The 24679-nt window shown below is 45.6% G+C and overlaps 1 protein-coding gene across 1 annotated transcript in view; it reads right to left on the bottom strand.

Annotated features, from left to right (window-relative positions):
- ITPKA (inositol-trisphosphate 3-kinase A) overlaps positions 1–24679 on the bottom strand; it is a 727443-nt gene that overhangs the window by 197848 nt on the left and 504916 nt on the right. The window contains exons 3-4 of the mRNA XM_078659624.1: positions 21050–21263; positions 9737–9941 (exon numbers count right to left, since the gene is read on the bottom strand). Coding sequence (XP_078515750.1) covers positions 9737–9941; positions 21050–21263 — 419 coding nt within the window. The remainder of the gene's footprint in view (positions 1–9736; positions 9942–21049; positions 21264–24679) is intronic.

Raw genomic sequence — 24679 nt, 5'->3', positions numbered from 1 at the left:
GCTGAGCAAATTGTATCAACAGAGATAAGCTGTACCCTTATGAAAAGAAGTTGTAAGATTAAGTTTGTGTTGTGAGTGGTGAAATTAGAAAGGAAAACGAGGCAAAATAATGCATAGCAGATACTTTTGCCAAAAGGTCACATTTTGCATCTTAAATACGCCTATATGATAACATATTTACTTCATGAACAAACAGGCATACATCCAAGACGCTCTAATGGGAGTAAAGTGTAACAAATGAGCGAGCAAGGCAATTAGTGACTAACACTCTGACTTAATGACAGGCTAAAGCATCCAAACGGCACGAATTTCCTAGGCAAAAAGCCAAACCATAACTCTACAATTAATGTTACTGTCTCAGTAAAGTAAATACATCAACGCACACCAACTGCGCTTCACACTACATATTGCATCTGCAGTCTACAAAAGGTGTGCTCGATGACCTGATCACCAAACCCTAATGGGAACACAGATGAGCCAAAGTAGGTATCCTTAAAGCTTCACAGCCTTGATAGATGGTCCTTCTTTCTTCCAGGTCACTGAAAACACATTTGGAACAGACACAGAGATTCACATTTCATGTTGTTCTGCTGTATTGCTGAATGCCAGCCTCCTATTCACCTTTCTACCATTTCTGTACTGATGAAAGATGTGCTTTACATCATCAGGTTAGATTACTTAAGTCTTTCCTGTTTGAATAAAATTGCACTGCAGGTAATGCCACTGTTCTTCTATGATTACTTTTTTGCTTTTCCTTGGTGGAGACTGATATATTCAGTTCCCGCATCACCTTCTCTTACCCTATCCCTATGCCACACAGTCTTGTCACCCGGTCTAGACATATGCTCTTTTCACTCCTTTCATTCTCCTCCCCATCTTTTTCTCACTTTTTATTACCTGTCTCTATTTTATATCCTCTCCCCTTTCTTTGTCTCCCCTTCGTGCTTCTTAACTCATTGATTCTCCTTTCAAATCCTCCTTTTCTTCTTTAACCTTAGTGTGTTGGTCACTGTACTCAATTAGACAGACTACTACCAACACAGATATCTACTACAACGTTTATTTTCCATTTTTATTTTACACTCTTATAATTATACTACCTCTAATACTTTTTTAGGGCTCGAGGCATCTTGTCAAATGTTTTTTAACCCTGGATTTATCGCCAGTTCTTGGGAAATTGGTATAAAAGAAATACGTAATTTTGTTAAATAAAATGTTACTATTAATCAGCTTAATCATTCATTGAGCTGACCATCAAACACATTGAAATGGCCACGTTTTCCATTCTTCAAGCCTTCAATCCATCAAGACTGCATACTGCACTTTAATACATTAAGTTATAAACATCTGTTTTTCAGCGGCTTGATACCCTTGGTTGATACGTGCGCTTTACAAACACACATGATGTGGCAAGCATTATCGGCTGGATGAAGAACAATTCACTTAAGATTAATGCCGATAAAACTGTAACTCAAGTCTATGGTCCACATAATTCTATCTGGTCGAATGCCTGGTAGCCGGCAGACTGTGGTCCTCTCCCCATCCCGGTTAGGGCAAGGGGTCACTTTTGATGAGGGTCTGACGTTTGATGCTCCGGTCAGCCGCACTGTTAGCACCTGTTTCTACATCCTGAAAACTCCTAGAAAGGTGCTTCCATATATTCCATCTGAACTGCATCGACCCACCATCATTGTTCTAGTCGCTTTCTGGCTTGATTACTGCAATGCGTTGTACCTCAACATCAATTTGGCCTCCTGAACAAGCTTCAGGTCATTCAGAACACGGTGGCCAGGCTGATCCTTAATATCCCTAAGCATTAATCAGCCAGGGAGGGGATCCGGGCTCTGCATTGGCTCCCCATTAAGAAGAACATCTCCTTCAAAGTCCTTGGTACGGTCTATAGGGCTTTGCACAGCAAAGGCTCGCTGCAGCTGGAAACCATGTTCCAATGGTAGACGCCAAGAAGGAGCCTGAGATTCTCCTCCCAGAGAAAACTGATCTCTCCTAAATTTCGCAAGGTCAGATGGGGCGGATGCTCCTTCTCTGTGACGGCCGCTAAACTCTGGAACACCCTGCCCCCCTCTATCTCTAATGCGGAATCTTTTCTGGTGTTCAGAAAGCTGCTGAAGACATGGCTTTTTGCAACATAGTTGGCACATCTGTGACTTTCTTTTTCCTCTCTGTCTGCCTAGCGCCTTGACACCCATGGGTATTAGTGCACTTTATACATTTTTATCCTATCCTATGTTATGTTCCACAAGAAACAAATTACTTACTTGTACACTATGATTCTCCAGTATTGATATCTTTCATAGATTCACATGCTTGTATCTTCCCCGTCGTCATGGTGGGGCTCTCACGGAAAAGGAAATAAATAGCTGTAAGAAGAAAAAACTGCATAGAAACCATAGATAAGCATAGACTTTGGTAGCCCAGTACCATAATTATCAGGACCAAATGCCAGCCAATGAGACGCCAGCCCTGAGATCACAATCCCTAGCAGAGCAATCATAACTCAGATTTCCAGCCCATAGTGTGAGTCAAGGAAGTTTCCAGAGATAAAAAATGGTCTACCTGAGAAACGGGGAGGCGGGCAGGTCGCATGTGAATCTATGAAAGATATCAATACTGGAGAACCATAGTGTACAGGTAAGTAACTTGTTTCTTCTCCAGTATTGAACCTTTCATAGATTCACTTGCTTGTATCAGAATAGATAGCAGTACTCATACAAGGAAGCGGTTCCAGGATAGAACCCTCTTTTCCTAAGGCTCTGCTTCCTCATTGCGAGGCTAAAATACCGTCTGGAAGATAACATGGATTGTGTGTCTCAGCATGTAGCATATAATAACATATTACTATCCAATGCAATATATACGAAGACATTAACAAGAAAAAATAGCATTTTTTAGAAATGATAAGAAAAATACCTTAATGAACAGGTGACATAGTACGGCTTGTCCCACTGCTGGTTACGCTTTCCAAGCTGTGTCCAGACAGTAGTGATTGGTAAACGTGTGGATATTTGTCCACTTTGCCACTCTGCAAATATCCGGGAGCGATACTCCTGCAAACAATGCGGCCGAAGTCGCCGTTTTTCTGGATGAGTGAGCTCGAATTGTTGAATGCAAAGGAATTCCGGCTTTCTTGTGGCATAAAGTAATGGCTGAGAATATCCATCCGCATATGCTAGTCTTTGGCAGAGCCAAACCTTTCTTGGGACTAGCAAACACTATTAACAATTGATTTGTCTTTCTAAAGGACTTTGTTCTGTCAATATAAAACTTTAAACATCTCTTGAAATCCAATGTGTGCAAAGTTTTTTCCACAGCCGAATATGGGTTTTTAAAATATGATGGTAGAACAACAGGTTCATTAAGGTGAAAATCCAAAGGGACCTACGGACTGAATTTAGGATTTGCTCTTAGGATCACCTTGTCTGTTTTGAACTGAAGAAAAGGCTCTGTGATGGAAAAAGTCTGAATCTCACTGAGTCTTCTGGCTGACGTCAGAGCCAGGAGTAATGCCACCTTCCAAGATACAAACTGCAGCTCAGGTTTGTGAATTGGTTCGAAAGGTGGTTTCATGAGCTGTGCCAGAACTGTGTTAAGTTGCCACGGCACTGACAGATGTTTAATTGGAGGGAAAACTCTGAATAATCCTTTCAAGAATTCCTTTATCACTCTCTGAGACCAAAGAGATGAATGATTCGGCCTTCTGCGATATCTCGAAATGGCAGCAAGATGCACTTTGACAGATGCGTGAGAAAGGCCTGCCTTGGCTAAATGCAATAGGTAAGGAAGAACGTGCTCCGTAGAAGAGTGCAAGGGATTAAGAGATTGCCTCTAACACCGGTGGCAAAACCTTTTCCACTTTGCCACCTAAGTATTATTTGTGGAAATTGCACGAGAGTAAGAGAGAATATCTCTGCATTCTTGGGTAATATTCAAGGACTGAAATTCGTGCTCATGAGGTTCCATGTCGACAAGCTCAGTGAGGTCAACTGAGGATGAAGAACTTGCTCCCTGTTCATGGAAATTAGATTTGGAATTAGAGGATAGAGCACTCTGGGAGTCACTAACATCTGAAGGAGCTCAGAGAACCAGAATTGTCTTGGCCATGAAGGGGCTATCAGAATTAGGTGACATGGTTCCGATCTCATTTTCCTGAGCACCTTCGGGATCAGCGGGAATGGGGGAAATGCATATGCGAACATTCCTGTCCAATGGAGCTGAAGAGAATTCCCCAAGATCCTGGCTGAGGGAATCTGCTTGCAAACTGTTTGCATTTTTTGTTGTTTCTATTGGCAAACAGATCCAGATCTAGGGTGCCCCATAAGTGAAATACTTGACTGAGTTGATTCTGATTCAGTTCTCATTTGTGACCAACGCCTTCTGATTTGCTCAGCGAATCTGCTCTTGTATAGGGAATTCCGGGAACATGTTGAACCTGCAAAGAAATATTGTGCACTAGAAACCATTTCTAAATTTTTTGAGCTTGCGCCCATATGGGCTTTAATCTTGTTCCCCCTTGTTTTTTTAGATAAAACATTGTTGCTGTGATGTCTGTTCTTACTAGGACTGGTGAGTCATGAATCCTGGGAAGAAAGGCCTGGAGACCCAAGAAGACCGCTTTTAGCTCCAATAAGTGGATGTGCTATTGAGCCTCTTGCTTGCTCCAATGTCTTTGGATTTCCAAATCTTGGAGGTGAGCTCCCCATCCTTGCAGTGAGGCTTCTGTTGTCATTACATAACTGGGAGTTGGGTCTCGAAAAGCAGACCTTCCGATAAGTTCTGTCTTATTCCCCACCATGACAATGCTTTCTTTATCTGACGATTGATGAGGATCCAATCCTCAAAGGAACCTTGACGTTGCACCCATTGAAGGTCGAGAAGTTGTTGAAGAGGCCGCATGTGAAGCCGTCAATTCGGAACTAAGGGGATGCAGAATGACATCATCCCCAACAATGACTTGAATATCCTTACTGAAGTGGACTTTCTTTTCTTTAGTTGTGAAGTCAGTGTCAAAATCTTCTGGATGCGTTCCTCTGAAGGGTACACTTTTACTTTGCGTGTTCGTAATAAGGAGAGACACATCCGATGATAATGTCGAGGCATCTGTCCCTGATGGCCTGGAGACTTTCCGGCAACGTTGGTAAATGCCAGGATTTTCGGAGCAAGCTTCAGCCTTTATCAATCAAGCTTGGGCTTCTTCCACCAGAAAGAGATACTCTTTAGCCTGGAAATGCTGGGTTCGTTGGTGCGTAGAACAACACGTGGATCCCATGGGGGCAGGATTACCCTGCATTGTAAACTTTCGTTCCCTGAAAGCTTCGGAGGGTTTAGCATATCACTCCGTCAATAATTTCCGTTCCGCGATTTCGGCAGGTCACTCTCAAATTGAAGGTAAACCTGTAGGTATGCATCCGCTTGTTTGTAAGCTTCGGAAAGGTATTAGAATAGCGAATCCGCCTAAACCTAAACCTGGGACATCTCTCTAGTTCTTTCCCTGTTCAATCTTTGGCCCCTAAATGACATGTTAACAAGGAAACAACTCTCAGCCAAGTTGGCTATGCTGTTATGTCTGCGGCATGTACACGGTCATCGGATGTCAAGGCTTTGGACATTACAGGTAGAGTATTTACTCCGGAAGGAGTCTCTTTTAATATTACTGCCAGAACCAAGACTATGTCTAGAAGTGTTAATTATCATGCTTTTCCAAGTAATGTTAAGCTTTGTGTGGTGCAATGCCTTAAGGCCTATGAGGAATGTACAAGGTCTATTCGGCCTACAGGTGTCACACAATTATTGATTGCTCTGCAGAAGCCATTCAAACCTGTTACTGCGGCTACTATAGCCAGATGGATGAAATATGTGATGCAGGAGGCGGGTATTGATACCCAGGTTTTTGGGGCGCACTCTGTTCGTGGCGCCATGGCCTCTAAATGTTTTATGTTAGGATCTACTGTTCAGGACATTATGGATTCGGCTGATTGGTCCTCATAATCTACTTTCAAACAGTTTTATTACAAACCGGTGGGTGATATTTCCTCTGTAGTGTTTCAAGAGCATTAAACTAGCATAATATGAAGCCTCCGGTCCTGTAATAGAATAAAAAATTAGCTAGCTATCGCGCCAAGAATTTTCAATTCTATTAAGGACACAGAGGCGAGGATTATCCCACCCGCATATATTACATGTATTGTAATACTTTGCCCAGCCATTACTTTTTAATCTGTTTATGCAGAATTTACGGGCGTTCTTTCTCATTCTTCCAGGTTCTGAGAAGAAGATGGACTAAATATGCTTCCTGTTGAAAAGGAGTTCTTTCCAGTTGGCTGTTATTCCATGTTGGAGGATGTTTTTTTTGTTGGACTTAAGTTATTCTATGGACTTACTGTTCGAAGCAAAGAAAGAGGAGGATATCCGGTATTGGCTGGCTCTTATGGGCTATGACAGGAAGTGATGTGGTGTTTGCATCATGGGAAATGTAGTTTTTGATATGTTATACAAAGATTTCATTGGCTGCTGTGTGTAGCGTTAAATGAAAGAGAAAGCATAATCCTCGCCTCCCTGTCCTTAATAGAACTGAAAATTCTTGGCGCGATAGCTAGCTAATTTTTTATTCCTCACCTGTATGCTTGTACCCACTTGGGCGATGTTGAAGCTGCAAGGATCGGCCACAAGATTGCTTGTGTAAGGGAGTGAGCTGACCGCAAGCTTTGTTTTGCACTGCAAACAGGAAGTATGCACAGATGCAGTGTGTAGCACCTGAGCAAGTGGACTGCAACCCACCCTACGATATCTACGAAAGGGTTGTAGCACTTCTAAAATGGCTGCCCGCACAGAGGACGTGCGTCACGTCGAACAGGTAGAACGATAACCACCCCTTGAGATTATCCTCATACAAGATGGCATGCTAGTACATAGGGTAAGACGTAGGCGGCTACACGCACATGAATTGAAGTGCGCCACAGAAGTCCTCAAGTATCTCAGGGGAATGCCGAAGAGGCCATGCCTGGTCACAGATGAGTCCGAAGGTGAGCGCACAGTGTGAATCATCCAATCAACACAAGCGTACGCTGAGGAATCTCGCTGACATCAAATACCTATTGAGACTGTTGAAGAGACCACACTTGGTCGTAGACAAATCCAGATGTGAAATCCCAGCACTGTGTAAATCCTCAAATCACCACAGGCGTACGTTGTAGGAATTTCGTTTAATCTCACTTTAATTTTGCGATGCCGCTTGTGTAGAAATACATCACAGGAAAGGCATTCACCAACTGCATACAAGTTACGCATGGATTCATCGGTGTGCTGTCTCAGAATCTCGTCGCCATAATTGAAAGGATTCTTCTGACACAACGAAGATTGAAGATCTTTATTTAGTAGAAGGCAAAGAAAGACAACACACCAGAAACTCAGGGGCGGTACAGTGTGCACTCGCAGCTGGCTGTCAACTGTGAAAGGCAATAGCTGTCATTGAAATCAGCTGGCATTCTCGAATGCCAGCTGATTGCATCACAATGCAGGCGCATGGGGATATGGGAATGGGGACCAATGGGGGACAATTCTAAGGGAAAGACAAGAATGAATTACAACGCAACAGTCTGCCTTTATATTGCGATGGAGCATGTTGTTGAGGCCTTACTATGGGATAGATATACATGGAAATATATGCATACAGAAGGAGGGGCACAGACGCTGCTGCTGCTGGTCAGTAGTGCAGCAAGAAGAAAGAATAGGAGACATTTCTAAGATTTAAAAGAGCATTCATGAAAGTCAGGGCTTCAAACGACAGTTGGGCCTCCTCCTGGTCCTTCCTGCTTCCAGGTGTCGCAGCACTGATGGGCAAGAACCTGCGAAGACATAAGCATGCCTAGTGATAATCTGAATAGAGGAGCGTTCAGGCGTTTGTGGCCAGTGAATCTAGACCTCCAGGAACAGTGGCAATCTCTTTGACAGTCAGGAGAGTGTCTCTGAAGCCCAGAACATCAGGTGATAGGCTGGACATGCCCACTAGCCCCATTATGTGTGGCAGCCTCAGGTTTGACCTCACAATGTAAAGTCAGGCCTGGACTAGGCGGCACATCGTGCATGGGCCTACTGGTGTGGTCCTGCACAGGGAGAAAATCCTCCAAAATACTAGGCAATGAAGTCAGTGACATATGCAGCTAGTCGTAAGAAAAAAACTGGTTTCCAACCAAGAAACATCATGACATCCGTCGATTCCATGGTCCCAGATGACAGCAAGGTATTACAACAGATCCACTCCTACGTATGAAATGAAGCAGAGTGCGGCTCCTAAAGTTCGTGGGCAGTGAAACCAGAAGTGAGAAAGGAGGCATTGCCACAAAAATCTGATATTATTATTGCCCCTAGTCTCCTCCTTTAGCTTCCTTTTCTCCTTCTCCCTCCTTTTCCTCTTACTCAGTTGAGTTGTAGAGGTTAATGTTAGTTCATGTGCATTAGAAAAGGAGGCACCAGAGTCACACGTGCACCAAAACCAACAACAATAAAAAGTTACCATCAAATTGTTTCTCCTCACAGTAGCTGGGAAAGAAGGGGCAGAATCAGTTACCTTTCAGGCTGGTACCCTCAATTGCATCCTATTTTCCTTCCCCTGTTCAGGGGGATTCAACCACAACCCCAAGGAAGACAGACCTCTCTACCTCTGCTTCCTGCTAAATCCAAGAATCTTCGTTTATTCATATGTTTTATTACTCCTTGGTGCATTTATTGAAGGAGTTTACCACGATTTACAAAACTAGGGTGTCTCCAGAATTCAAAAGCATTTGTCCTTCGGTTTCCCTATATCTCATCCGCCTGGCTGAGATCCCCATTCAGTCCAATACTCCTTGAACAATTCTGGGAAGGAGTTTAAACTGGATGCAGCACATTACAAAATTAAACTTTCCAAACGAATGGCAAAACACATCTCTTCCACGAGGAAATATGATCATATCTCCCCAATACTTATTCAACTACCCAAGGTCCTGCCTGTTGCGAGGATCAAAGTCATAATATGCTTTTTGCACACCAAGTGATTCACCTAACAGACCTCTTCAGGTTGCTAGTCCTCTCGTAGGGCCAAATGGGCTGCAGAAACAAGAAGTGTCTCCTCATGGAAAGGTTTGAAACTTCAACAATGTGGAATCAATTATTCAGTGGTTTGTTTGGGCGGGGAGGAGAGTTTTACTTAGCACAAACTCGACCTGAAGGTATCAGAGCGCTTTACAGGAGCCTCAGTTGCATTACAGATGGCCACATTCAATTTTTCAGGCACTAGGAGATTACGTGATTTGCACAGGATCACAGGATGATGAGTGGCCAACATAAGATCTGTACCCAATCTCCGTATTTTCAAGAGGTCCTTCACTTCCAGCTTCACCTACACTATATGTGTTTGTCACATAGGTTATGACAATGTTTTAAAGGCCTACATTTCACATCAAATAATTTGTACAAACCTATCTCCCTTGTGAAAGCACTAATACTTCCTCTGCTGTGGTAGCCCCACAGAAAACTATGAAATAAATACATGCTATACACATACACAAATATCCATCTATTGAAGCATGTCAGTGTGTTATATCAGGAAAGAAAGGATGAGGATGAAAAGGTATGTCTAAAATAAGGGTGTATATAATGATTTAGAATTTAAAATTAGAACACAAAATTGGCATTGCAATATTAAATTCCTTACTCTCATACGGTTGGATGGTAAGTGGCTCACCTTGATACCCTCAATCCTGAAACCTAGGGTTGCAGTCGAACTGATGGTCTCCCTCCACTGCATATAGCGCGGCTTAGTCACTCCCTGGTGTGCGTTCTCCTCCTCTGTGGGCGCGAGGGGGTCCACTTCAATCATCTTCTTGTACATGTCCTTCCGTAGTTTGGGGTTTGCTCGGGCCTTGGTCAACTCTTCTTCCAGGTATGTCCTGTGAAGAAACAATGAAAAGATGGTAGTCCCCAAAGCGTCACAGTCTGATCCTCATGCACTAGATTGAAAGAACGTTTAAGCGCAAAGCAAGTCAATTCTGTGGCAGGAAAAGTAAGAGTTCTCGGCTCATAGAAACCAGGATTTTAGCAAGTTGTTAGCGCTCCAGATGTGAGTAAGTAGTTCAAATTGAATGACAGTTCCAGTAAACTTTATTCATGCTGAAGTACAATCACTCCCATTGCACTATCATAACCAAAACTATCCAGTCTGAGGAATGGACAAGCTTCCTTCTAGCTGCCGAAGCTTGTTGGGAATCTAAACTTGCTCTTCTTTGGTCAACAAGCAGAGCATGCTGAGTTATGAACCAAGGAGCAGGAGAGGTCATCCAAAAGAGAAGGCTCTCTAGCTAATTCTTCACAGGGTTGAACCACATCTGACATGTGTTACTACTTTGTCCCTCCCTTTTGTCACAATGCTTACCGTCTGAGGATGGGCCATGACCAGGAAGTAGGCAACCACACTAGTGTTTTACCAATAGCGCAAAGCAGCTACTAGTCCCTGCTGTAAGAAGGGCAGACATGCCTTTCCTTCTCTTACCTTCTTTCACTCCACTCCCTTCCACCTTCTACTTCTTTCCTTCCTCTCCTTCTTTCCTTTCCACATACCCTACCCTGACACCATCACTCCCACACATCCATTGAAATATTCTGTAAAAGGTTTATGCAGTGTATGTGTGGCTATGTGGAAACAACAAAGTGGTTTCTAGAGTCTTTTTCTATCAAGATAGATCCTGCCTTGTGGGCTGATATACTGGAGGCCTGGCATTCCTCTGCAGTGCTTACTGTCACACACTGGGCAGGCAATTCATCTTGACAACCAGCGCCAGTTTGGGACTGAGTGCATGTCCCAGGTTCCTACCTACTACCCAGACACAGGCAGCAAGGGTAGGGCTGTACAGGATACACATCCTTTCTATTCCCCCTCTGTCTTATTCATAAAGATTATTGATTTCTGAGGGTTGCCCTCATCAGCCAAAACACCCAGTTTCTGTGCATCTGTGCCCTTTAAGAACTACCTTGTCAATTCATGAATCACAAGGGACAGAAGGACAGCTAATGGGGTACTGTAGTCCAAACCCTTTCAAGTGTGTATAAGAATATGTGTGTGTGTTGAGTGCTTTGAGACATGGGAACACTGATCTTCCATGCACGTGAGCTCTACCTTGTATACCTACTTGGTGGTCCCTTTACGTTAGGATTTGGGTTGAGGTTGCATCTCTTAAACTTCTCCTGATATTATACAGAAAAGAGCCCTGGCTATGCCTGTTAATCATCTACTTTCCAAAAGCCTATAGAGGCTACATTTGCTTGTATCAGCTTCTTTAGATAGTGCTTTTCAAACTTTGGATCTTGCTAGAATTTGGGTGCTCTTCCCCCCTTCTCCCTCCTTCTCGAGTCCATCATGTCCGCAGTGAGTGGCACGGGCTTTCCTCATGCTCTTTGGAGAGGATGTCCCAGGATCCACTGTACCAGACAGATATGATTCCCAGGGCATATTTGAGACATGTTTGCTGCTCTGCTGATGACATATATTTCTCCACGCGTGGTTGCAGGTATGCTACGTTGGTCTGTCATTAATATTCAGTGACCATGAACCTTTGTACCTTGAGGTCGTCAGAGCAGAAACTTTGATCATCTTACAGTGGCCGCTCCTCTGTTTGCTGTTTTCTGGTACCTCTGGGATACTCTTCCTTGAAGGAACTGTCAGTTGTGTCTCACTGTAGTCTGGTTCAACTGGCAGTGCTTTCTCCACTAATGCGATCCTAGGAGAGTGCAGCAGGCATGGACAGCTGCTTTTCGGGCCACTCAATGAGGTGGTGGGGTCGGGGTCCGAAGAGCGGAGGTCCCCAACAAGAATCTGCTGTTACCAGCTCGATGGAAAGTGAGCAGGTTCTTGTTAAGCCCTGTCTAATGTTGTGCCGTCCAGTGATGGCGGTGCCAGGCTCAGCATAAGAAATACACTGACGCTGCAGCAGAAGTCTAGCAACTTTGTGTGTTGCACCAGCGTTTTCTTTCCCCATCAAAGCTGTACCAAGCTGCAATGAACCCTTTTGTGTCTTCTCTTTATTCAGATTTGTTTTGTTTTTGGAGCCATTTGTTTGCACTGTAGTCACCGCTTGCAGGACTGTGTGTCCACTACCCCTCACAATGATATCCAGATTCTGATCTCTCTCCCTGGCGATCACATATTTTTCCAGGAAGTGGACCGCGTCTGATTCCTCATTTCTTACCAAAACACATCATTTTGACTATGCCTTTGGATAATGGTCCATCGTTGCCATGTTGGAATTCTTAGAATCCTGATGTTCAAGTGTCTCTTTATATCTGTATTATTGACCCCCATATATCTCCTTTTCCAACATTATGGAGACTTCAGTTTGACTACCGTACAATGTGGAGACATACGTTCCTCTAATATTCAGTATGTCTCAATTTTACTTTAGAAGGCACACTTTGTTGGTGATGTATTTTGGGTATAAAAGTAGGTTTCCTACGTAAGAGGGTACTTTTTTCTCCCATGTGTCACTGCAGTCTTTATAACTGCAGCCAACCAAACATAAAGGTGTTCTCAGGCACCATATACCTGAGACACATACGTGGGTGGTGTAAATAGACACTGCAGACTAATTATAACATTTAACTTCCACGCTATTGGTGCATTTCCTGCACCAACCTACCACAACATTATTGGAATGTTGCGAAACCCATTGAGGTGGAACCAATCATGCGTCATGTTTTTAAGCGCCGAGATGCCTCATGGTGATTCGTGCGCTATACAAGTACCACTACATTTACATTTACATTTACATTTAAGGAAATGCACACATGGCGTGACACCGATCTGAAACCTGTCTAAAAAAAAGATGATGGGGGAAAGAGGGGCTGGGAGGCACTACAAAAACATGTTATCCTTATAAGAAAGTTGGTTGTAAAATGGTGATATAATTACTTTTCTCTATGCCTTCAAGAAAACATTCCAAGAAAATATTATTACCCCAGGTCCCTTCAGTCCTTGCCCCATCCATTACTTGTGGAGAAACCATCTCCATGACAGAAAAAAGAAAAGGGGAATGCTGGGACCCTAACTCCATCCCCTCCCACTGAGAGTATATAACCAATACTTACCCAGCATTCCGCCTGTTCTTTAATCTGTCTGCCGACAGGACTGGGACAAGGTTCTGGGTGCTGCTCCTGCTAGAGGGAGTGGTGGTATTCATTGTCTCCAACTGGCTGCCAGGCTGTCTGGTCATGAGTTTTTGCTTGTGTGTCTCCCGGCCTCCTGGGCTTGCTGGGAGGCACGATTGTTTCAGGCCGGCCCTTGGAGGCTGGTGCACCAACCCTCCCAGTCGTTTCCAGGTTGCAGGTTGCGTCTATCTGCTGGCTGGGACACCCTGTGGTGGCTGCTCAGGCAGGGACCGTGCTGGTGGAGCTCCTGGCCTGCCTGGATGACGGTGGCGTGGAAATGCCTCTCAGCTTTTGGTGCGCACCTGGTCTGGCTGGTGGTACTGTGGTGATGGCGCTACAGACCAGTTTCTGCCAGTCCCGGTGTCAGTACAGCGTAGTAATTTTTCTTTTTGTTACTATTTGCTGCTTTGGAGCCAGGATCTGGGTGTTCTTTGGTGTCCCTGCCTGCACGGTTGCTTGGGGTGGTGTCTTCGCCCCTGTCTCTCTGGCGTGTCTTCCTGATGGCTGGGCCGATAGGTAGGCACCCTGGGGAGTCTACTTGACAGTTTTGGGGTTGTGCTGGTGGTCCCCCTGGCCTGTTTGGTTGACAGGTGGGACTGTGGCTTCTGCCTGTGCTTTCTTTGCCCTGTCATCTGTTTCAGAGACTGTGTATCCACCTTACTTTGTCTGTGGTCCCTCTGTGGCTAGGTGTGTGTTCCTGCTGTGGGAAGGTGTCTTTGCAGGTTTTTTTGCCCCACCTACTTGGTCCGGTGTTTTAGGATCGGGCTGTTGGTGTTCTTGCCTGCTTTTCTGTTGGGTTTCCCTGCGCCTGGCACTTTGGCTGGGGATTCAGCTTCTAGTGTCCCCGGCCGGTTCGTCCTTCTCCTGGGGTTTTGTCCCGCCTCAGCATTGGTGTCGGTGCTTATGGGGTTTTTGGCTGCCTTGCGGCGGTGTGGGCCTATTTCTGGCCTATTGCATTCTGGCCTCTGCCCCCTGGGGGGGTGTGGCTGTGTGTCCTCCAGACTGTCTTCCTGTGGTGGTAGTGTTGCCTCTGGGTGTTCACTGCCTCCGTCTCCTGGTTGGGTGCTTCCTGGTTCGGGAGGGGGAGTCTGCCTCCAGGGTGTGTGTCCGGCACTGGCCATTGGGCTCGGTGCCTGGGGAAGGGGGCACTTTTTGGGCGTCTGCCTAGGGGTTCTCTTGCTTCCCTTCCTCTTCTTGGCATCTTTCTTTGGTGTGGGTGCTCTGGTTCCCCTGGAATCTAACGGTTCTGTGCATGGCGTGGCTTGGGACCTTTTAGTTGTTCTTCCCTTTCCCTTTGGTTTCTTCTGTGCCTGCCTTCCCCTGGTACAGGCTGGGGGGTGGTGTGGCTATCTTCGTACAGGTTGCTTATCTTCTGCCCTGGCTTTTCCCCCGTGTTTTGTGGGTCTTGTCTCTGGGGCCTTGGTGTGGCTGGTTCCAGTGACTTTTGATTTCACCCTTCGGGGGTTGGTCTTTTTTCTGGTATGTGCTTCTCTGGTCTTGGCCTCTCTTCTTGGGTTCATGGGGGTGCCATTTTGATAGCCTTCTTGCCCCTGCGCTAGGAGTGGCTGTGACGGAATTTTTTGTTGTAGGGTTTTCTGGTTCCAGCAGTTTTGGCTGTGCCGAGGCCTTCTGCCTCAGTTTTCGTCTTTCTGGGGCGTTTGGTGGTGGCCCTGTTGCCGGCTTGGGGGGGTGACCATCTGTGCTTTCTCAAGTCGCTAGCCTGGGGGATGCGGACTGTTGCCTGTTTACCTGGACTGTTGTTTGGCCTTCCTGTCTTGTGGTCTGACTTCCTAGTGCCCGGTGGTGGTTCCTGCTCCTGTCTCTGTTGGCGGATCTGTGGTTCTGTAGGTTGGCTTCTTGGGGGCCACCCAGTTTGTTTCTCCTGTCCTTGGGGTTCAGGTATGGTGCCTGTTTTCCTTCTAGGCTTTTGGCCGGGGGCTCTGAGGCCCTTGGTGGTTTCCGTCCCCGGTTGCTCTTGGGCTGACGTGGGTCTTTGTCTTGACCCTTCTGAGGCTGGTGTCGGGGCTCGCTTGGGATGGTTCTTGGGATTTGTGCATTGCCCTCCTGGCCAGTTGGTTGGCTGGTTCTTTGGTTGATGGTTTCCCTTCCTGGGTGGGCTGTTTGGCACTGTGTCCAGTGTCCGTCGTCCCGGTTGTGGGGCCTTGGGTTTACTGTGGCTGGTCGTTGCATGTATTGTACAGCTTGTCTTTGGTGGCAGGTGGGTTTTTCAAACTTCGGTGCAGTTTTCCGCCTTGGGTCGAGCACCGGCTTTGTAGTTGGGGGTGTCGTCCTTGGTGTGTGTTATTTGGAGTGGGATGTTCCCTGGTGTGCCTGTTTGGTTTTGCGTCCCTGGTCCTGTGGCCTTGGGGGTTTACCTTGCCCCTCTCCTGATCGTCTCAGTTTTCTGGACCCTGGCCCAGTTCAGTCCGGTTCTGAGTCTGGTGGTGTCCACTCCTCTGGGGTGCCTTTCCTTATAAGGGGCCCTGTGGTTAGGCACATTCCTGTGGGGTCTTGTGCTTTGCTGTGTTCTGGTCTCTGGCTTTCCCCCTGTTTTGTCCTGTACTGGTGGGGTTTGTCTTCTGGTCGCCTTGTCCTCCTGGTTGGTCTTCGGGCTGCTGGTGTTATGGTGCTCATCCAGCCTGCCTCTGTGTTGTCGAGGCGGGGTCGTTGTTGGGCAAGGATCGGGTGGTTGTGTCCCGGTGTTCCTTTCGCTCTTTTGTGGGTATCTTTGTCTTAGCTTATTGACATGTCCCAGTGCCCTGGCTCCTTCTCCCGGTATGGGGGCTTTAGCGGTCATCCTGTGCCAGTGCTGGTGGTTGGTGTTCGGGATTCTTGCTTTTGGGCCTGGTGCTCCTCTGGGGTTTTCAGTGGCTGTGGTGTCCTTTGAGCTCTATAGGGGCTGGTTCGGTTGGGTTGGTTGGGGCTTCCTTTTTGGTCGGTGCCTCCTCCCTTCCTGGTTTAGTCTGTGTGATCCTGCCCCTGGCTGGTCCTCTGGGTGTGGGGCTCGGCCCTGTTAGCAGCCCTTCTTCTCCTTTTTATGGGCTGGTCAGCTGTGGGCCTTCCCTTTGGTGGTGGGGTTGTTGGCCCTGTCTCTCTTAATTCCTGGTTGGGGAGGGACATTTGGGTTTTCCCATACTTCCCCTTGTCTCTCCTATGCATTTGATTGTGTGGCCTTTCGGCATTGTTGGGCGTTCCTTCCGTTGTTTACTCTGGGCCACTTTCTGTTGGTTCTGTTGCTATGTCTCTGGAGCTGCTTGGGGGCACTGGCAGTGACATCTTTCTGTCCATGTGGGCATCCTTGCTGGCTTTTAGTCCCCAGTGGGGCACTTAGTCTGGTCTGGTCCTCCTAGTGCCTGTTGGTGTGATGGTGTGGTTGCTTCAGCCTCAGTTTCCCTTCTGGGGCTTTGCCTTTAGCGATTGGGTCCCTACCTCTCTGCAGTTTTTGGGGGTTGGGGTTGGTGGGGCCTGTGTGCCTTGCTGGTCCTTTTTCATGTGGCTGGCTGCCTCCTTGGTGACTGTTATGGCTTCTCCTTTCCAGGGTCCTGGTTCTTCCAGGCCTTGGTGGTGTCCTTTTTAGTCAGTCCCTGGCTTTGCTGGGGTGTCTGGCCACTTTGGGACTCCTTCAGTGTGTGGCCTCCTAGTTGTCTGTCTATGGTTGGCAGCCTCTGGTGCGTCCTTGGCGGGTGTTCCTCTTCTGCTGTTGGTTCTGTGGTTTTCCAGGTGTGGGATGACTTCCCTCTGGCCAGCGGTGCCTGGAGTGGCCTTGTTTTTTGTTCTCCTGGGTTGTCGCCTCCTTTTTCTGGGTGATGCAGCCCTTATGTTTGGTTGGGTGTGTTACGGTCTGTGTACTCCTGCCTGTCATTTCCATTGGTACACCGTTTGCTTTGCTTGGGATGCTGCTTTCGGTGTGGTGTCCTAGATGTTCTTTGGTGCTTTGGAAGGCCAGATTTCTGGCTTTGGTATGCTCCACAATTAATGGATAGGACGAGGACAGCGGGACCAGGACTAATGAAGATTACCGGTAAGTAATAGGGCATTCCATCCCTTCACTTGTTCAAACAATGCATGTGCCCCTCCAGCCTGATAAACTGATTATGCACCAGTCAAGAGCATGCACAATGAATTTAACCTACACAAGCTGGGTACAATGTTGGGTGTGAGAGGTGCATTTAATTAAACTCTTACAATGTGATCTGCACACCCATGTACACAAAAGCTCCTGCACGGGATTCTAAATGTAAATTGCATCAAAAAATGCTTTCTATGAACAAAGGAATTAAAAAAAGACATGCTTTAGCTAGCATGTTAGACCCTATCCTTAGAAAAACAACCCTTTCCTTAAAGATAGACTGGCACAACCTAGTCCATGCTGCTGTTTACATCTCTTGTACACAATGGGAGAGCTGATAATCTAATCTCAAGTGACAGTAATTACCTAACGTGTATTTATGAACCCATATAGCAGTGCCCAGGGGATGGATATATTTTGTTTTTGAGACATGTTCGCTCTTGAATCTTTGTTCTGAACAGATCTGCCATGAAATAGGTCCAAGTCTGCCTACTGCACACAAGGATGACTCAGAAATGTGTGAATCAGTGGCACAGGGATCGCTCTTTAAATGTTCAGATTGTTTGGCTCGCCTGCTGGAGCTTGTAAAAGCAGCCTGAATCTCTAAAGCTTGTAGGGAAAATATTATCATGGCTATGTAGCTAAACATTTAGAGAAAAGTACCATGAGGCTTTCCCACTGGTGCCTGAAGCCACCACAGTTTGTCGTTTCTTTGGCCATTGGCAGTATTAAGGTAGGTTACGTGGATTGTGAAGCAAACATTTCCTTATTTAAAGATCTATCTCTGTATAGCGCTGACTTGGATCCTTGCAGCCACATCGCAGCACTAGATGGTGGTAAGTATAGCTTTACATTTAAATGGCCCAGGGACTTTAGGGGTTTGTGATAGTTCAAGAGATCCTTGTTTCTCGAAGTGATGTATGAGAGGACTCATACACGGTGATGCCCAGGTGGTCCTTAAAAGGTAAAATGCTGAGTTGAGTCGACTGCAGGAACATCTTAAGGATTTTGGGGGCCCTCGGCCAAACATATTTTGGGGGCCCCTGTTCGGAACAGCTTTGAATTTATGATCCAATTTCAGCTCTTTCATGCACTCTTTGGCCAGATCACTGACAGTGCCCAGCCACACTCATCCACATTCTAAATGTGTTTACCTCAAATATTCAGAGATAGTGAAGTATGTTTTCAATATTGCAACACCAGCTCACTAATATTACTGCAAATAATCTCTGTGACATCCTCCCATTTCTCACATATGAGGTCCTGTTTTGATTTAAAATAAACTTTTTCTGGCTGCTGTATGAAACAAATGTTCTCTACAAAATGTCTGTAATAGACTCTCACACATCATCCACATGAATTTGTTTAAATGGAAAACTGCACTTAAAACAATCTGTTTAGGAATTATTAAAGGTCATCAGGGCAAGACTATGTAGAACAGAATTGGCCCTATTAAGGCCCCCTGAAAGGCTGAGGCCCTGGGCCACAGCCCACTTTGCCCATTCCTTAAGTCTCTGGTCGACTGGAGCCATATCAAAGATACTGGGGGCATATTTATCATTATTTCACGCAGCAAGTCACCCTGCCGCACTGCACTGCCTGAAAGCTAAAGGGCAGGAATGCACTGTATTTAACATTACACATCTGAAAAGTAATCTCAATTATCACACTGTTTGCACCATTCAATTCTTTGTTTCCTATACACATGCTATACAGAAAGCAGTGTGTTACTACATTTTTCTTTAGCATTGTCAAAGTCAATAACTCAGGCCTAAATGTGATAAACAGCATTTGTGCACGCAACACATGTAAATAACACTTGCAAATGGTTGTGTGTATACCCTCTGCAGAAACTACTAGCCTAAGACCCTTAGATCCTTGCCGTGCACTTAGATCCGTGTCAGCTGCTTTGCTTCTTGTCCTGAGATTCCAAACAACTGGAATTGGCATATGCCATTTTTTTTACTGATGGGCTTACCCTGGAAAATGCTCTTCCCCCTTTTTTTCTAAGAAGCTTTCTCTCCCATTTGGCTTTTTGCTGTGCTCCTTACAAACTCACCTCTTCCCGAATTGATTAGAGAAATTAGGTGTAATGCTTTGGACTAGGGCCATGAAAGTTGTCGGTGAGGTGACTTCTTGAAATAATGTGTAGCATACAATAACACACCTGTTCATGACCATCTACCAGCTGAAATAGCGGTCACAGTGAGTCCTGCTTGCAATTGGGACAGAGCAGCCAGTAAGCTCTAGCACAGAAAAAAACAAAAATGATTCTGCCCCCATGGAGGACTTAAATAACCTGGCTTTTTAAGCAGGTATTTGATGCTTACTCTTAACATTAACTCCTTCTTTTGTTGCTACTCTAGTTTACCATAGCATCAAGAGTCTGGAGGGTATATGTGCGCTCTATAAGTTCCTATTAACCCCTTCCATGCTGATGATGAGCTCAGCTCGTCATCAGCGTTACCTGTCGTACGCGGATGACGAGCTGAGCTCGTCATGTAACGCGGTAATTTTTAAAATGCCGCATACAGCGGGAAAAGCCGCCACGCGCATGCGGTTAATATTAACTTATAAATGCCAGCATTTGTAAAGTGCACAGCTACCTCCGACAGAAGTGTCCCGGCGCTGGGGGCCGTCGGGAAGATTAAGCAAGCTATTGCCCAGAGTCACATGGTGCTGGGCTAACCTGCCACTGGTGCCAGGGATCGAACCATGAACCCCAGATTCCGGAGTGAGTCGCCCTAGCTGCAGTTCCACACCTCTTCCTCACCCCAAGAAATGAACAACGTTTCACCCCTGTCTCTGTCCATGGAATTGAATAGAATCGTATCCCTGCACTAGATACTGGGTATCAAACCGTGAACCCTGTGGTCCGGAGTCAGGCACCTGGCCGCTGCGCCACACCTCTTCCACTTATCTCGCTAAAAACTCCATACATCATTAATGACGTTTATAATCAGCGAACTGCTGATAAATGCAGGTTTATCAGGGCCTAATTTGAGCCAGTGGTTGCAGGTGGGACCCACCGACACTCACTTTTGGCTACCAGCACTTATTTTTTCGGAACAGACTTTGGCCCAGAGCAAAAGGGAAACACAAAGAAGGGGGAAAGGAGAAAGAGGAAGATGGAAAAACAGTGTCAAAGAAAGCAGGGATGAAACCCCCCCCAAAGAGTGGACTAGAGAGGCAGAGACTTTCTGGAGGTGGATGAAGGAGGCATGGGATGGAATCAAGACTAGGCAGCTTTGGTATTTGGAACCCATGACGTTTGACGGTGCCAGCCACGGGCTTCTAAGCAAAACTTTGGGCCCTGCCGCTTGTTCTTTTACAAATTCAGCACTGGCCGGTTAATCAATACAGAAAGCCATTTAGAACAATCAATGGGAGAAGTGGGCTGACCTTTAACCACTCTCTCTGTATAGACTGTAATAGCTCTAAAGTACAGCAATAAAAGATACCTTATTAATGTAATTCCTTCCAGAATAACTCTTCAAGGTCAGAGTCACAAGGTCACAATGAAGACCTGATTGCCATTCACATAATCCTCCTACCAATGATATTACGTAAATGCTATCATCTGAAATCATTCATCTAATGATGGAAAACAAGTTTATAGTTGTTTGCCAAATAAATTCACCAATGAACGAGCATCGCCATGTCTTTGTCCACCCATAGGTCAGCACAACCCTACAGCAAGCAGGAAACTTTGAGCTTTTCCAGAAGACTTCTAATCCTCAGGTCTACAAGACAAATAAACACACAACACAGATGTATTTTTGTGCGCCTCACCTGACACCCATTTTACAGTCCATGACACATGGTTCGTCGAAATTAGTGAGCAGGTCATCGAGTTGAATGTAACTTTCGCCATCGCGCTCGACCACACCGTGGCAGGTGGGCACACAGCTACCAAGGGTGTCCTTCATGAGCAGCTCAAAGCACTGCATCTCGTTTTCCGAGAGGCGCTTAAGAATTGTGCCACAAGCGGCTGCCTTGAAGCTCCCTGAAAAGAAAAGACAGTGCTGTGATATCAGTCAGGGATGGGTAGCCATCTTGACACACAATTCAATCCATAACTCCATACAATGGTTTGAGTTCCCTTGCGGTCTCATTAGATATTTTTTCTTTTATTCATGGCCAACGAGCCTAATTTTCAGTCATTGAGATTGGTCCACAATATGATGAGGCTGGCGGTGAGTAACAAAGCGCCTTTCAATGCACAGCAATACCCTTGTTGTCGCGTTTTAGTAATTTTTTTATCCGTTTGAACAAGTAACAAAACTTTTTTGTTAAATTATGCAGGAGATGGTAGATTATAAGGCAAACGTAGCAAATCAATAATTATGTGGGAAATGCTGCGGCCACAGTGGTTGCAGAATGTCAGTGGCCCTAAGCGTCATTTGGGGTGCATTCATATTTACTGATCATTTTCAATTTATTTTATGGTTTTCCATAGAACGCAACTACGGGAAACAGTCGAAACACCGTGGCCTCAGCCACTGGTGTTCCAACATCGCAAGCGTAACCATGCTTGCCTTAACCACGCATGTGCCTTAACCAGGCATATGCGTGGTCTAGCTGCGGGCTGCTGCAGGGACGGAAGCAGGAAGACCTCACCAGGCAGAGCGCCACAGTGAGGCAAGTGGGGCTGCTGGGCTGGGTGGGTATTCTTCCAGGATGGGGTGGTTTTCTGGCTTGGGGGGTTGGGGTAGTGTTCTGGGCTGAGGGGTTAGGGGTAGTTTTCAGGGCTGTGGAGTTTGCGGGTAGTTTTCAGGGCTGAGAGGGTTAGAGTAATTTTCAGGGCTGGAAGTTCGGTGGTAGTTTTAAGGGCTGGGGGGTTCGGGTCATTTTTTGGGCTGGGGGTTAGGGTTGTTTACAGGGCTGGGTCAGGGTAGTTTTCAGGACTGGGGGAGGGTCAGGGAGTTTTTTTAAATTAGAGGTTAAGGTATTAGGCCCAAGGGCAGTGTAAGGGGTTGAGGTTGTTTTAGGTACAGCATGGGGGATGGAAGGCGGTTCGGGTAGTGTATGTTAAGGGACAGGGTTTTAACCCTCAGGGCGAAGGGAAATGGGTAGTCAGGGTAGTTTTCAGGGTTTGAGGAGGGCCGGTAGTTTTTAGGGGGGTGTCAGAGTAGCTTTTTAACTAGGGGTTTGGGTTTAAGGCCTAAGGGCAGTGGAAAGGGTTGTTTTAGGGACAGCGCAGAAGGGTGGGAGGGGGTCTGGTAGTGTTTGTTCAGGGTTAGGGACAGCATGGAGGTTGAGAGGGAGAATTTGAACCTCAAAGCGGGGGAGGTGCAGGTAGGGAGTGTGTAGCTTAGGGCAGGGGAGAGGGGTTGCGACCTTAGCCACGCATACCCATTCACCCTTCACGCCTTCAATACAAAATGACGTGGTAAAGGAATGTGTGGTAAAGGAATGTGTGGTTAATAGATTCATTTGTGGTTTAGGCTCTGTGGTAGAGGCACGCGTGGTTTAGCATGCGGCCTCTATCATACAACACAAAACTGCCCACAAAGAGGCATACAGAGTGGTAAATATTGTGAATAGTATATTTATGGTTCTTTGGAAGAAAAAATCAACATACATTTTGGTGGATAGTTTGCCACCTCGCTGAGGTCTGTATTCAGCGACAAGAGCTAATGTTCCATATGGCCTCATGTGTTAATTTCGAGTCAGTTAATACAGTGGTTAATTTGTAAAAATAAAATACGTACCGGAGCTCTCGTCAGGAGGCAGCTTGCACCAGCCCATTTCTCCTGTCAGCGCCGCCTAAAACAGAACCAACTACTAACCATGAAAGTGGGGGGAGGATGTGGTGTAATGGCCAGAGGTGCAGACTTTGGAGCTGGGGAACCAAGTGTGGTTCTTGGCATTGGCTCAGCATCTTGCGATTCTGGGCAAATCACTTAATCTTCCTGTAAATGCATGTGCCCTTAACTGGTGCTCATGATAAGTGTGGGTGTTGATGAGTAAGCGCATGTGCTCACCGGAAACCACCAGCACTTAAGCACTGGTTACTCATTTCAGCATTAAGCATAAATGAGTAATCTCGGGATGAATAATTTCGGGATCCTATTCTTTTTTTGTTCTTTTTTCAAAAAGTCTCTGAATATTAATTTCGGGAATTCCTGACGTGATTCATGTCTTTTTTTTACCCCCCACAATACGAAATAGCCATAATTGTACCCTTTTTATTTACTTATATTCCTGTCCGTTTTTATGCTATGATTTTTGTCTTCCTGTTTCTTTCCCAGATAATTTTAAATCTCATTTTCTTAACAGGATGAAAACATAGCACATACCAGGGGCAGTGATATAAGAATAAAGATAAACAAGAATGCAGCCATGCAGCCTGTTCTAGAAATCAGTAAAACATCGAAAGGTAGTACCAACAAATGTGTTTCTGGGTTCTCAAAGCGTGGTGTCAGGGCCACAGCTGTGTCACATAGGAATCATGGTGTGTTCTATTAACTTTCAATAAACTGTGCAGGCAAATATATATTTAGTATTCTGGGTTTAAAAATCTGTTTTTTTCACTGATATATTGCTCTTATTTACATATTTTATTCCTAATATCTTTGTAGGTAGCTTTACCATCTGTTCGACGGAAAAGATCATTATTTACATGTTTAAGAAACCCTTCCAACATTATTTCCCACGTCTCCCCAAAAAAAAGCATAACGTGAAAGTGCTGTATACTGTGACACTGCAAGCAAACAGTGATAAAGAAAGTCAAGTTCAGTAAAGGAGATTCAGTGAGTTAAATATTTTCAGATTACAAGATCAGGAGAAATATTAAATTAATCTGTGCTCTAATTTAGGAAAGAGTTGAAAACACACCTCCTTAAAAAGCCCTCCATCACAGTGCATTAACTGTCCACAATCCACCTTTTTAATGTCACACCACAGTTCACTAGTATCTCTTTCTTAATGTTTGATGATGGAAGTTACAACCAGCTACGACAAACAGAACCGTAACATGCATTGGCAAAGCAAATGGTTCTGGGTTTAATGTGCTAATGCTTGCAGTGTTAGCACATTAGAGGGACACAGGAGAGGGAGCCAGCAGGAGCGGGCAGAGAGGGCTATAGTTATAAAGTATTCCCTCATGCAGTTCAATGCAAGCACTCAGGTGGAGGTGGTAGAATACACTCAAACAGCCAAGAGCATTAGGCATGGGATGAAAACTTCAGTGGGCTGAGTCAAGACGTGATTGACAAATTCTCAAGCAAATCTGTAAAATACTGGTGGAGAAAAAAGCTAATGGTTGAAAGAGGTGGACCCAAAGCCGCCTCTATGGATATTGTTTGCAACAGGTTTGTTTGACAGCAAACCCCAGGCTTGAAAATGTCACTAAGGAGGAACAGGGAGTTCCTGGTGATTGGAGGATCAGGAACTGTGCCCTCTTCCTCTTCGCAGTTC

The sequence above is a fragment of the Lissotriton helveticus genome, chromosome 9 (assembly GCF_964261635.1).
Source record: "Lissotriton helveticus chromosome 9, aLisHel1.1, whole genome shotgun sequence".
Taxonomy (NCBI): domain Eukaryota; kingdom Metazoa; phylum Chordata; class Amphibia; order Caudata; family Salamandridae; genus Lissotriton; species Lissotriton helveticus.
Note: the sequence above shows the minus strand (reverse complement) of the source record. Positions and strands in the feature narration are given on the sequence as shown.